General features: G+C 41.3%; 1 protein-coding gene across 1 annotated transcript; it reads right to left on the minus strand.

The window, feature by feature from the left end:
* Positions 1-9,226: 9,226 nt before the first annotated feature.
* txnipa (thioredoxin interacting protein a) lies at positions 9,227-13,490 on the minus strand. The gene is made up of 6 exons (XM_076301196.1): positions 12,979-13,490; positions 12,476-12,551; positions 12,215-12,362; positions 11,418-11,777; positions 10,890-11,198; positions 9,227-10,704 (listed from the first exon to the last, which is right to left on the minus strand). The coding sequence occupies exons 1-6, from the start codon at positions 13,232-13,234 to the stop codon at positions 10,657-10,659; spliced, it is 1,197 nt and encodes a 398-aa protein (XP_076157311.1). The 5' UTR covers positions 13,235-13,490; the 3' UTR covers positions 9,227-10,656.
* Positions 13,491-15,035: the final 1,545 nt, after the last annotated feature.

The following is a 15,035-nucleotide window of genomic DNA, read 5'->3' on the forward strand; positions in this document are numbered from 1 at the left end:
ACGGATGACGTGAGCCCATGTAAAGTGAATGGGCACTCCAGCACGGCAACGCACGCAACTGTGTGTAGGAGCCGTTAGTCATGGCAGTTAGTCATTTACTGTAGCTAGCAGACGATTCCTCATCAGTGTATTACCACCCTGCGGGCATTCTGTTGGGCCATGACAAACCACAGGGGCTGCCAAATCATGGCACCGTAGCATTACTCATCTGCTCCTGGGCAGAGTGGTGTGCGAATCTTTACCACACCTCAAATGTAACGTCACAAAATAGACTGAACAACAGAAAACGACAGCATTGCAACACACGCATGTTCTTACTCATAAAAAGGACTGTTAAGCATCCGTTCATCAAAGAAAAGATACAGTTTCAAAACATTCAAAATCTCTGGATTTATAGAATTTATTAGGACTTAGAACCTACAGTATAATTTTGATCAGATCTATAGGTGTGTTTGTTTACATGATGACATTCAGTTCAATATCGCTGACAGCATAATTTCCGGGATTTCCTGACACACCCAGACAGGCTGAGACAAGCAAGACTTTCACTGAGACAAACACACCTAAATTTTGATCTCTGACATATTTTCCTTCCTTTATGACATTTCATGTGGAAACCAAAGATTGTTTTGCTCATGATTGGTTGAATTGTATGGCTGCTCCAAAACCCAATCCCTGGCAAAATCAAAATCTTACTTGGATAGTCCAACCACAGAGACTTAACAGATCATCTGTTAAGATTCAAAGTCTGTATGTAAAATTGTTGTTGAACAATTACTAAACATTAAATCCAACCCCTGACCTTAACCTTAAACATAATCTAACAACAAGTTTGTTGATAATCTGAGCATCTGATAGTGTGTGATTCAGTCCCCTTTCTCTCTTGTTTCTAATGGATTTGAGACAGCATGAAGAAGTAGGCTAAATCATCTGGTTCCCTATAGACTATCCACAGCTGTTCAGATATTAACAAACTATTTGTTGAAACAGGGAACTGCAATTTATTGGGTTAGAGATTGGGTTTTAAGGTAACGTTCAGTGAACAAACTCTTGTATAGATAACCAACTACCAATACGGTTGCAGCATTTGCTAATTGGAAACACTTAAGGCCTATGTTTTACCTGCAATAATATTCCAATCTCTGAAGTCAGTTCACTTTCACTTCAGAAAGTAAAGGGTTATTGATTACTGTGGGACTTTTTGGGCTCAACAAGTAGAAGTAGTTAGCCGATTAATTGGTTACCTGATTAATTAATTAGCGGCTGTATAGATTTATCATAAATATAGGTGTCGATTGTAAATCCTGAAAGTTGCTGAACCAGCCACTCTCTTCAGTTTCCAGAGTTTTCCATATTCAGCCCTGCTCATATGGGGTTGTCTCATGTCACACGCTGGGGATCTGGTCAGCTATTTGTGGGGAAGGAGGTCAGGGCCCTTTCCTGAAATCTGCCTATGTGTGTTTGGTGTGGTAATAACAAACCATTATCGATTACTGTGGGACTGGTTATTGATTACTGTGGGACTTTTTGGGCTCCTCAGTAGCCAAGCTCTCAGTGGTTTAGAGTGTGTCAGTGGTCATCTCATGCCCAAGGGCTCAGCTCAGGGCCAAGACATGCCAGGCTTCTGAGAGGTCAAAGGTCAGAGTTGTGTTCAAAATTGGCAAACATTGGTGAACGTTTGTGGTGAAATTGTTTTTTCCAAACAGTTCATTTTGAACGATTTAGTGTTAACATTCCATTGTAACGGTATTGCATTGTTACCTTCGTCAAGCCCATGTCCAGGTCCACTGCATGTTCGTGGAGAACTACCTCCTCAGAATATTCTCCAAAAACTCAAAGCAAACACACCTGTTTTTGCGAATTTGAACGCACCCCAGGTCAGCAGAGTTGAAGATCACAGCATAGTCCGACCAGAGAACACCACCACAACATGTTTATTTTGCAGCTCAGGATCATGATTTTTTTTTTTACTTTAGCTTGGACAAATAGCACAATACAACAGTCAGTGATATAATTATAATAGCAACATAATAGCAATTATAATAGCAACAGTGATATAATTATAATACATTATCAAAGTCAAGCAGTTGTGTCTCCAAGGCAACAGAGATAAGATAAGTTTATTAAGCTACTGTTGGACAAAAGATCTAGAGGGGGAGAAGCAAGAAACTCAAACAATTGTGACCTGGTGATATTGTATGAACAATGATTACCACCCATTGCATTATTTATAATGACTAATGGAAAGTTAAATAAACCATCAATGACCTAAATGGAAAATATGTGAGACTTCTGTGTGTTAATCTGATCTGTCTAACAATCAGCTATCTCTGTTTCTCTGTTTACAACAAGGAGTGTGTGCTAATCTCTCCATCAAAAAAGTAAACGATCAAATCACTTAAAAGGCATCTAAAACATAAAATGGTGTCCACTCATTCATGTATACTGTGGGACTCACTATCAGCCTCAAAGTCGAAACAACTGTTACAAGTAGGGATGTCCGATATTGGCTTTTTTGCCGATATCCGATATGCCGATATTGTCCAACTCTCAAATTTCGATTCCGATATCAGCCGATACCGATGTCGATATGTGGGTTATTTTTCCTCAAAACTAATTTAGGTAACATCACATATCTCCTGTTGTGGAATTAACACAACATGCTTAATGTTATTGTGATGCCCCACTGGATGCATTCTTGAATGCAACAAGGCTTTCCAAATGTTAACATTGTCTGTGCAAAATAAGAAAAATTTAGGGAAAAAGTGCCATGTTTATTTTTTATTTTTTAATTGTCTCAAACAACAGTTTGGATTACACTCTCCCTGAGATAATCTTGACAATGCCCACAACAAATAGGGCAAATTTGACTTCTTCACAAATGATAAAACATTGCACCTGAACAACTATGTGCAACATAGCAGAATGTAAAGCCAACTAAAATAACAGGCATAGTGTATGACAGGCTACCCTTTTTCTGTGTTAAATGAGCCTGCATTTGTAGGATGCTTCATGAACTGTTTCTTTAACTAAAACTCAATCACCTTAATTGAATGAATGCACCAATTACAATGTGGCAAGCAACTATACTGCACAATTTTGAAAACATTTGTTTGAGCTACAAAAAATACTTCAGGCTTGAGGTGAAGTACATAACGGGCCATACCCACAATCAGGCTTGGAATTTCACCATTTTAGGGGCAAGGCCACTTGGCCTTCAGTTGGGCATATTTGGTGGGGGGCACAAAGGCCACATGTCAGGGCACCAAGGCCAAAGTTAACTATACAGTAGTAGGCTATAAAAATGATCAAAGTTGTATTCATTGCAGTAGACCTGCATCACTGTTTACAAAAACATAAAACATGACATATTACATATAACTGTAAATCATCTGATCATCTAATATTTTCAGATATCTAGGCTATATTTAACATTTATTTTATATTTGGCCTGTTATGAAATCATGTATTGAACAATTTAAGCACAGCTCAGCAAGAAACTCAAATAGCCTAGATGCATGCTTAGCATTTTGTGATCATTAAGGCTACTTTCACAAACTCTTACAGTCAGCTGTCCTCTGATTTACCGATATCTAGGCGACATTTGTAATATTTGTTTTGTATTTGGCCCGTTATGAAATAATGTGTAACCATTTAAACACAGTGTAAAACTTAAAGGAGAAGTTCGGTGTGAAATTGACCTTAGCTGTACTGAAAGATGTTGCTGAGTACTTACATGTGTCCAATAGGCACCTTCGCTCACCCCCTAGCATTCCGAATTACGCCGTTTTTAGCCAAGTAGCTGTGGGGGGCATAGCGTAGCCTATGCAGCTAAATCGCTATTTTTACACAATTAAAAAGGTTCCAAGACCCTCAGAAGTCTACCAATGCAGTGTGGAGTTACTTGGAACCTTTTTAATGGTGTAAAAATAGCGATTTAGTTGCATAGGCTACGCTATGCCCCCACAGCTACTCGGCTAAAAACGGCGTAATTTGGAATGCTAGGGGGTGAGCGAAGGTGCCTATTGGACACATGTGAGTACTCGGCAACATCTTTCAGTACAGCTAAGGTCAATTTCACACCGAACTTCTCCTTTAAATCCCAAATTTGGAGACATCCATGTATGTTGAAATTTACTGCGAATTCAAAACGGGATTAGTCTGGAACGGCTAACTGTACAGGGGACTGATTTACACCTTTCTGTTCGGTAAGGTCTGCTGTTTATTCTGATATATGGTTTGTCATATGTTAAACGAAGGGTTCTGTATTCCACCGAGATGAATGGGTAGGGAGATGGACGCAAAACCTTCAGTAGAATTTATGATTGAATGATATTATTTACTTTTCTCGCGAACCGTTCACCACAGCAATTAGCGGCTAACATCGTTTAAAAGCTGAGAAAAAGCTCTTTCATGTGATACTTGTGATGTCTGTGTGATGAGTAGGCTACTTCGCGAGTAGTTCAACTGAGAAGAATGGGTTAATTTGGACGCAATTTCTTGCGCTGTCACTTTCTCCACTGCGTAATTTGGCCATAGGCTAAATATATATTGCTATTAGTAGGACGCAAAGCAGAATATTTAAAGAAGGGGGCACCAAGGCCACCATGGCCTGTAAACCTCTGATTTTCAAAGGGGCGTCACGGCCAACTCAAGGGGCTACGACGGCCATGGCCAATTCCAAACCACAGACATAATGTTGAAACAGAGCGAGCAAGTTTGTTACTGCAGCCATCCACGCTTGTTTGTATCAGAGCCCTTCTAAGACTTCTCCTTATTAGACATTCTCTGTTTGTATGCTTCAAGACGCAGCTTGATGAGGTCATCATCTGTGCGCCGGTAAACGCTTCAGGAGCACATAGGCACTATTTGTGTGTAACGCAAGCATTATTTTATCGGTTTTAAGGCAAAAAAATCCGATAACGATATTAACAGATATTACATTTTTATGCTAATATCGGGCCGATAATATCGGTGGGCCGATATTATCGGACATCTCTAGTTACAAGCCTTGTAACTGTTAACATGCTACAAGTTGCAACAAACTCTTGGCAGACCTTTCTTGTCTACATGTTGGCATTCCCTCACAGAGATTTCCCATGCAGTCTTGTTTTTGTCAACTAAACAGTGTAAAAAAAAAAAAACACCTACCAACTACACATTATCCAGACAATAGGAAGATTAGGGCATGCAACCATGCAAACACTGTCTTAAAGCATGGGATTCACACTTATTGTCAGAATGACTTGAGCAGATCCTCTCACAAGCTGGTGATATAATGAGGCCTACAATCTTTCAAATCTTTAGGCGTCTTATGGGAAAGAGAGGAGCACAATAATCCATTTGCATCTGTTGCAAATCAGTTTGATAGAAATAGTGCTGCTTTAAAGGAGAAATCCGGTAAACAATCGGTTTTAGCTTGAGTTGCTAGTTTCAACAGCTAAAGCACCCAGGCAGCTAGCGCTACGCTCTGGGAGCATGTCCGTGAGCCCCCATGTTCATGCCCCCAGAGTAGCACTGATAGCTGCTTGGCTGCTTTAGTTACTAGCAACTAAAGCTTGGTAAAATTCAATTGTTTTTAGTTTTTTCCCCCACCGACAGTTCAGTTCTCTGTGACTTCGAGAGATGGATATCTATATGTGAAAAATCGCCAGATTAATCCTTTAACAGTGCAAATGTATTGACAAAAAGCATCCTGTTGTGTCTTGATCATAAACTCTGGTTAAATTTCCCTGCATGCTCACTGTTTTTCTGATAACCCTTTATCTTCGCCATCCCTTTTCAGTCATGGTTGTTGACATTCACCTTCCACTCTTTACAGGATTACTATTCTGCTGGCATTCTGCTGCAATGATGTGTTACAAAAAGGTCAGACAGACTTGGAAACTACACCTTAATGGAGTGGAACAACCCTAGAGAAAGAGTCATTAGATAAGCTTGAAGAGTCATGAGGGCTTAGTTCTGCATTTGCAGCACTTCTGGGTTGTTCATTAACCCAAAGAGGCTGTATCAAGTCAAGTCAAGTCGGCTTTATTGTCAATTTCTTTACATGCACTGGTCATACAAAGAATTGAAATTTTCTTTCTTACTTTCCCATGCAGACATAGACATACTTTAAATACAGACATAGACATACTTTAGACATAGACATAGCCATAGACAATAAAAAATAAAATTATACAGACATACCAGTGCGAGACTGAAATATAGAACATATATCAAAATATAGAAATATAGAACATATATCAAAAAGTAGACGTAGTTGTGTTGTATATTTACATAGTCCTAGCGTAACCTTCTGACAGAGTAGTAGTAGCAGCAGCATTGTGGCAGAGTGATAAATAACATTGATAACCTTTACATGAAGTTTAAACTTGTGCTTGCGTGTACTGTATATTTACATTGATATGCAGTCATTTCAAGTATATCAGGCTTGATGACTGCATATGCAAGGCTATGGAGAGAGAGATAGAACGTTCCCTTCTAAAAAAAAAGAACATATCTGTACGGCAAAGGAGAGCTGGTTTGCCTGTCTGGACAACTATAAAGTAATAAAGTTTATTGCAAGTGGATTACATTTGGTGTACTCTCAGATGTGAATGCAATATGCCTGCAGACCTACTTTATCAGCTGTCCTTTCTATAGGACAGGTTGAAAGAATTTTAAAGAGGGGATGAGTAATTCAGAGTGTGTCTGGTAGTCATCCACAAGCAATGGTAGTCATCCACAAGCAAGTGCTGCATTTATGTAGACACTGATGGATTATACAAATCTTTGCAAGGTCCATAACTGAGCAGAGCATATTTTACACTATTACTTAGCCCAGCAGAGGTAATGCAGCTATAAGTCTTATACTTTGTGGCTCAACAAGTAGATCAAGTACTGAATTAGTTAGCCGATTAATTGGTAATTAGCGGCTGTATAGATTTATCATAAATATAGGTGTCGATTGTAAATCCTGAAAGTTGCTGGACCTGCCACTCTCTTCAGTTTCCAGGGTTGTCCATATTCAGCCCTGCTCATATGGGGTTGTCTCATGTCACACGCTGGGGATCTGGTCAGCTATTTATGGGGGAGGTCAGGGCCCTTTCCTGAAATCTGCCTATGTGTGTTTGGTGTGGTAATAACAAACCATTATCTCTCTGGTTAGATTAAGGAGGTTTCCCGTTCACCTGTAGAAATGTTTGTGGTAGGTAAGTGATGAATCATTCCGTTATGCATATCTGTTTGGTCAGGTCTGGAGAGTTAACTTCCAGTTTCTCCTTTTTCTCTTTTTCTCTGTGTTCTTTTTTGTCCGAAAAATTAATACTGAAGCTGTGAAAAGAGAGATGGTCTGATGTGTCAAGAGAAAAACAACAAAAGTTCCCTTGATAAGACTCCAACTCTTCAGCATAACTAAAAAAAAAATGAGTAAGAAATATACAAAAAATTCATACTTGGGTTCACACATGGAAGTGAGTGTTGTATCTGTCCTTGTGTGTGTGTGTTTGTTTTAGTGTCCTCTGTCTCACTTGTGTCAGCATCTGTTTACCCAGTTCAGCTGCTAATCTTATAACCTCTCTGTTGAGAGGGAAAGTGAGAGACAAAGCATTGGGACCCTGGCAGAGAAGGGGTATAACATTTGCCAGGGGAAGGCGCAGCTACAGATGGAGAGAGAGGGACTCCACTCATGTCATCACACATGAGAACGGTGCAGAGGAGCCAAGCTAACAGTGCCCGGTATGAGAGGGGAATGGGTGTGGAATGTTCCGGTCTGTTTCAGGACAGATAAACAATTTACGGCCTTATCAGCACATAAGGCACGTCCACAGGATGTTCAACTCTCAAATCAGTTTCTGCGTATGTAGAGAGCAACGACATGAAGTTAAGGATGGCTTCAGTTCTGAGGTCTGGGTTGAGGTGTCAAGCAATGCCAATTTTGCTAAAGACTAAAAATGTGAAGGTCTTCTGGTCTGCTGACTGGACCAAGACAAACTGATCACACAGATACAGAAATAGACCCTTAGTCATGGGCCTGACCTACTGTAGAAACAGCTCCATTACCATAGAGTATCCAACAACTTCGATGGATTTGTATTCCTGAATAATCTACTAGTCCTTTTGCATATCCCTGAGAATGAATAGTCAAATCCCACCAATCTTAGATATTGAATAATATTTTGACATGCATACAGGTGCAAAAATTTGAATATTGAAAGTTTAATATTTTCCCGTAATTTATTTCAAAAAATGAAACCGACATACAATCTACATTCATGACACATAAAGGGAAATATTTCAATCATTTTGTTTGTTTGTTTTAATCTTGATCATTCTAATGTTGATGATAACGGTTTACAACTCATGGAAATCAAAAATCCAGAATCTCAAAATTTTAGAATAAATAGTTTATAATGTCGACTTGAGAAAAGCTCTAATCAACTCAATTATGTCAAAAAACTGACAATGGTTTCCTGAGCCTTTAATCTCTAAGTCTGGACTGAAATGGACTTTTCCACAATATTCCAATTATTTTAAATGCACTTGTATAGATCCTATGAGCTAACAATTATAACTGTCCTGTCCTATGTTGATCAATCGAGCAAATAATCTTTTGAGATAAGGCTATCTGAAGCAGATAGCTACCAGCGATTATCTTTATTTAAACGGTCTGACTATTAGTATGTTCTCACTTACTAAGTGGAGACTGGCGAATGGCCATCGATTTTCCTGGATTGAATGTGGTAGAAAGATACGATTGATGATCTTGACTTTGAGGAGACCAATGCACTGACCATAACTCACACTTCATGATCAACTAGAGGAAAATCAGATGGGCATATTTTCCATATCCCCTTTTTACACATCCTGCAAATGACCAAGTACCAAGTACTGTTGAAGTGCACAATCTGTTTTGGGGTGCAGGCAGCATACATGCATCCTTCATGCTGCCTTCAGCTAAAGATTCTTTGGACGTCTCTGGTTCAACTCCCACTGATTAAAGTCAGCTGACGGTATCCTAGCAATTGCGTTCTGTATTATTATCTGGCCATCCAAAACAAATAGGTGCTACCTTGATGCCTACTATACGTTGTTAGTTAACGCAGCGAGGCAGCTGCCTTCTGTTTTAGACACAGCTAATATTTTCTTATCTTTCATCTCTTGGTTATTTTAGCTAAGTCTATAATGATCACAAGCATTTATGTAGAAATATCGTTAAACAAAGAAGTTAACAAACAAAGTCAAGTGCATTTGAAACTTTTTATTTATTTTATACAAAACTAACCCATAGGGTCTCAAATACAAAAAACACTTTCCAAGACACGTATACAAAAACATGTGCATTTCACAGATCAGTCTTTGAAAGCTTTTCAAGCAGTTAAGTTTGAAGAAAACGTAGCACAAGTAAATAAACTTAACATTCATCATCAGAATACATGATGGTGTCCTGAGTGAAATGATACATTTGTTTTCCCCACAAATTAAGTTTCTTTTTATTGTGGAGGTGTCATTCCGAATTTATCACCATTTACACCACCACCAGACACTTTGGCACTTCGTTGTGTCAACTTTTTTCTTTTGGCCTAGTGATTCAGCCCTTGTTCAGAACCAGATACAACCACTTGTTTTAGCCCTTGCAAATAAGAGGTTTCTGCCCACCATACAGTGACAGGTCATGGGGTAGATCACAACGATGTGCTTTTTGCTTCGACTAATCTACGCATACAGTGTATGGAAAGAAATAAAATGGAAGACTGGGGGGTCAAACATAGAAGATGATCTAAAACATTTACAGGAAATCCTCTCTATAGGCGACAAGAGAATCCAAAGTACATTACAAAAAAAAAGTGCATCATGATCATGAAGGAAAATAAGAGCTTATTGAAGACAACACCGGTCTGCCATATAATGTGGTCTAAATTCTGCATTATTTTCCCCTTCGTTATAGGCAGGGGACTCACATCACCTTATGGAGTATATGTCATAATTGCAACCAATGTTCCACAATGCTCCATTAAAATACAGAAGAGAATTGAACAAAGGAGGTGCTAAGATGGTTCCTCAAAATGAAATGCCCCATAATATTACAAATGGAATGACAACAAAGGCTATGAAGGACGGACACAAGTCCCAAACGAAGAGGAAGTCATGGAGTGTCGATGTCATCAACAACTATTACAGACAAGACATGCTTCTGATTCTCAGCAGTACACTTGGACTCATCCAAATTCTGAAAGTTCACAGGGGTAGTAGCAGCTTAAGAACAGCGAACTTCAGCGCTCCGCTCGACTGTTGCAGGGCCTCCGTTCAAGCACTGACACCTTAACAGCAATATAAGGTTGGAAATGGGAGAGTGCTAGTGTTCAGCTCAGATGGCGTTGCGAAAATAATAACTAACTTGCTGACGGTGCAGGCACAGGGTAGCACCGACTTCCTTTTTCTCTCTGTGCTCTTTGCGGAAAAAAAAAACGTTCTTGTTCCCCTTCTCGACTGGTCTCCAGGACCCTGGTGACCACGAAAAATCACACCTCCAACAGTTCTTTTTCCAAAGGCCTCAAAATGGGCTCTTTGAGCCCATTTCTTTCCTGAGTTCGTTCTGGTGAACTAGCTCAAGTGCCATGAGTGGAAGGAAAGCGACCCCCACCACGAATCCAGTGGGGGGTTTTAGAAGGCAGTTCAGCAGACTTGTAGCATACGGACATTGCCATTGAACTCCTCATCCACCTGCAGGACACAGCAAAGGTAGAAGGGAAGCATGTTAGAAAACCCATTGACCTGCTCATCCAGAACAAATATGACTCAATTATACTACATTTATTGCAGAACAGTAAACCATTTGTCCCATTCCCTTGATTACCCCTTGTGACTTAGTGATTTGAGAGGTCAAAGGCTTTTGTGTGGAGTCTCACCTCTGTGTAAGCAGGTGGGGGGAAGGTGAACTGGGGCATGTTCATGAAGATCGGGCTGTCGTCGCCGTCGTAGTCGTCCAGCAGGGGCGTGAGCGGCTGGTCAAGGCGCACGTCGCGGGTCACATCGCAGTAGCTGGGGGGCGCGCTGGGCATGCGCAGGGACACCCAGCTGTTGGAGGCGTTGCTTACCGAGCCGTCCTGGCTGCTCATGCTGTTGGTGCGGCTGCCGAAGCCGTTGTAGGGCACGGTTCCGATGACCAGGGGCAGCTCAAGGATCAGTTTGTCACTGCCAGGGATGTGCATGTAGATCTGGATGAGGAGGGAGGGAAGGAAGGCAGAGTTAGGCAAGGTTGGGTGGCACTAGCAGTGGTTTAACTGTAGTGATGGAAGTAGCGCAACTGCATCCACATTGGGAATGCCAATTAATTTACCCAGCACATTGGCACTGAGACCTGAGGCCTCTAGGGCTTACATCTATGTTTAGAGGTGTTTAATGAAGAGGTGTCAAGCTCAATTACAGACACTTACCATGAGAGCATACTCCACGCGGATGATGTTACAGCCCAGCATGGAGGGCTTGATCTTGGGCACGCGAATGGTCTTGCCCTGCCAGGCATCGCACATGCCCGAGATGATGTGATTGCCCCGGACGGACGAGAGCTTCTGGCGGAAGACCTTGGTGCGGCCGTTGGCCTGGTAGGTCTGCTTGGCCACGATGGCTGCCTTGGGCACCACGATGCGCGAGCAGGTGTTCTCGAACTTGGCATTGATGCTGATCTCCTCGCCCTCGCAGTAGCCTCGCCTGTCGATCTTGGCATTCAGGGACACCTGGCCGTCGGGGATGAACATGCAGGTGACCTTCTTCTCCTTCATGCCGCCAGTGGGTGACTGCCCAGGGAAGAGGGGGAAGATGGAGGTTACTCACACATCAATTCACACAGTTTTCCCCCCATTAAAGCCCATCTATTGACAGCTAGCTATCACAATTAGAGAGGGGTATTGCTAGACATCAAGGAGACATTCACCATTCACTTTACATAATCTTTCCAGTGAGGCTGCCATCTCCACTAATTGTAGCTAGGGATCATGGCAGTGCCATTTTTATCCAGGCCCATTCAGTTTTTTCCGAGAGCTCTGCTGAGCAGGATGTGACACAGCTAAAACTCACTGCAGCCTCCTGTGTAATCCCACTAAAGCCATCTAGGCTGATAACCCCAAGGGCAGTCAAGTGCATTTCTACTACCAACTGCACTAATGCCATTGCCACTGTCACTACTAAAGGCCATGCTGCCTGCCTCTGACAATGTAGTAGTGTAGATGCTCACCAGCAAGTCAGGAGTGTTGACATCCAGGGGCTCCTCCACCTCAAAGCTCTTCCTGCACTCCTGAGGAGGCTGAGAGGGCCTCTCCATCACAGCCTTCACATAGTACTGCACAAAGCCAAACTTGCCCTTGTAGGAGGACACGATTTGCCTGAAAAAAAAAAGTAGCACAACGGTTATTCCACTGAAGCTGCATGTTGTAGTCTACGTAGTAAAGAGCTCACTGTAGGTCACTGTTTGCTGCTGATGTTAGGGGACACTTACCCTTGCTGAGGAAGCTCGAAGCCAAACATGTACTCGTACTTGTTCCCAGGTCTCAGGATAACTGATCCATCAGTATCTGTACAAAGAAAAGGATCATAACATCAATGAGGATTCAGTCATTAGCATCTTCAACTGCAATACAAGCAGGGTTAAGAATGTTCTGCCTGTTTAACACCAAGTTTAACAATTCTTCACTACCAAGTAAGGCATTTTCAATCAACTGTTCCTGATGAGGTCAATCATCTGAGGCAAATCATCTTTACAAGTGAGATTAATGTAAACGTTGGATGTCATCCACTACACTGTGCACAATGACTTGCTGCTTAGAGAATAGATTTACTCATTAATGTTTCAAAATAGCTAACAAGCTAACAAGCTAACGTGAGGCATACTAATTGTATGCATTGGCTAGCAGCTAACACCAGAAAAAAAACAGGATGCAGTAGCATTTGTAGCCCCTCGTGACCCCTCAACTTTTACACAATTTGAATCCTGAATCTTACCAGCTGGCTGGTCATCAAGATGAACCACCTCTTCATACTTCAGATAATCAATTTCCTCTCGGCATCTCTGCTTTCCTTTGGCATATTCCACTTTTGCGCTTCCGACTCCGCACACTTTCATAGCCGAGACTCTTGTTACTTCGTTGACCTCAACCACGATCCTCCCGGCTACTTTGTCCCCACCACTGTAGAAAGCCTTGCTAGGATCGTTGAAGATGATTTCGAAGGTCTTCACTCTCTTGGTCATAGCAACCATGTTTGCTAATTGATGGATATCCAAGTCAAGATAACAAAAATACTTTTCCGATGTGTTAGCGAGCAACGAAGCTGGCTAAATTGTTGAATGATCAACGTTAACGTTAGTGCATTCAACAAGTAAAAGCAATAATATCGATTGTCTTGTGAAGACAGTAATCAAAAGAGGCTATGAGCAACCGTGTGCTAAAAGCACTAGATTAGGTTGTCAGTTTAGGCGTATCCTTGTATCATTTCAGTTGGAGTAGTTTCCTCCGCAATAGCTACACACAGTATATATATGCCGAGCCCCCAGCCAGTGATTCACGGGACATGTTTATCAGTTCCACTGTGCATGTGGTAGAGGAATGAACAGCATGGCTCAGCGCGTGTACAACGCTCCCATTGGTCGAAATCCCCTGTTTTTGCCAGGTTCAACCAATCGCCGTTGAGAAGCTGCGCGTGGACACCTCATGGCTTGTAGCACTAAGCGAGTGTACAGCTGCTGTCGAGAGAGGAGGGGGAGTCAAAGGAGTGGCTTCTCGCGTGCTAGTCTGGAGACTGGAACAAAGGCAGCGGGGAACACCCGTTCACCAATCACATTATTGCTTTCAATTACGTTTACCCCAACATTTCGTGTGTTATGACTCATGACGTACCCTAAAACGAGCCTAGGACACACTGTACCGGAATCCCCCTATGAACCTGTGTGAAATAGGCTACCGGTCATACATTTATATTATGTTGTTCTTTGTGTTGGTCAGTTGATATTATTCATAGAGCAACATCTCTCATTCTCTAATTTCCATTAGACATTTACATTTTCATAGCTGGGAAATTACATTAGGCTATTAGGCTACCATATGAATCAGTAAAAACCCAGGCATGCCCCTGTAACCTATTCATCAATAAATTCACCAAATTTCAGTTGGTTCTTTCTTTAACATGACATCTAAAAGGATGCATTTAAATAGTATTGTATTGTAATTTTATTTTATTTTAATTTCACTTCTTTTTGAAGTTTCTCTTCAAAGTAGAAGTAGTCCGTTCAAGTAATGACGGGAAACTCCCGACACACCACACCATTCTGTAGCCTGTATACCACTGATCATCTTATAGAAACATACCATGTGTTCAGGGCATGTCTTTGCTACGTTCACATCTTGTAGTGATCGTTGTTCATAGAAGACCACATGGTCACAGACAGTAAATTTGTTTTATTACATTATGTTACCCAGATCTAGCCATGGAAAGCATGTTAGAGTACAATGTGCCCAACAATTGATGCATTGACCTTGTGTGCACACAGACAATTTTGTCTGGGATAGATTCTAAAATTTCAAATCACATGTTAAATCATATATTAAATCCATAAATTGTATAAAATCAACACAATAATTACTGTATTCCTAACCACTTAATCCTAAGGTGTAACACTGAATTAAGAGACAGATAAGCAAGAGACTAGATCCCTGTCCTCAGAATGAGCATGGTCTGCCAATGCTCTAGTCTATCATGAATGCTGCAGCCTACATGAACAATATCATGGCTTGAGGTGAAAAGATGAGAGGCCTATGGTTAAGTAAAATATGTTATCAAAAGGTTCATCAACAGCTGACACAGCTGAACAGCTAGGAGGCTGTCACCACACACTGGTGATCCTTGCTTGGCTCCAATCAGCAGCAGGTGTGTCTCAGTAATATGCTTACAGAATCAATTGTTTGATCAAGGTGGTGTTTGCCATAGATATTATAGAGCTTTATAATATCCATGGTGTTTACAAGCCTTCATATGCGGTAAACAAAACTAAGCAACTTAATGGG

This window comes from Alosa pseudoharengus, unplaced genomic scaffold, assembly GCF_046254945.1.
Source record: "Alosa pseudoharengus isolate Yale_2024_CS ecotype anadromous, Long Island Sound unplaced genomic scaffold, YU_APseudo_1.1 YU_APseudo_1.1_scf_23, whole genome shotgun sequence".
Classification (NCBI taxonomy): Eukaryota; Metazoa; Chordata; class Actinopteri; order Clupeiformes; family Clupeidae; genus Alosa; species Alosa pseudoharengus.

Coding starts and splice junctions, on each gene's coding strand:
- txnipa (XM_076301196.1), bottom strand. CDS start 13,234: ATGGTTGCTATGACCAAGAGAGTGAAGACCTTCGAAATCATCTTCAAC. Junction 12,363..12,475: donor TTCGAGCTTCCTCAGCAAGG/GTAAGTGTCCCC, acceptor TTTTTTTTTCAG/GCAAATCGTGTCCTCCTACA. Junction 11,778..12,214: donor TCAACACTCCTGACTTGCTG/GTGAGCATCTAC, acceptor TTCCCTGGGCAG/TCACCCACTGGCGGCATGAA.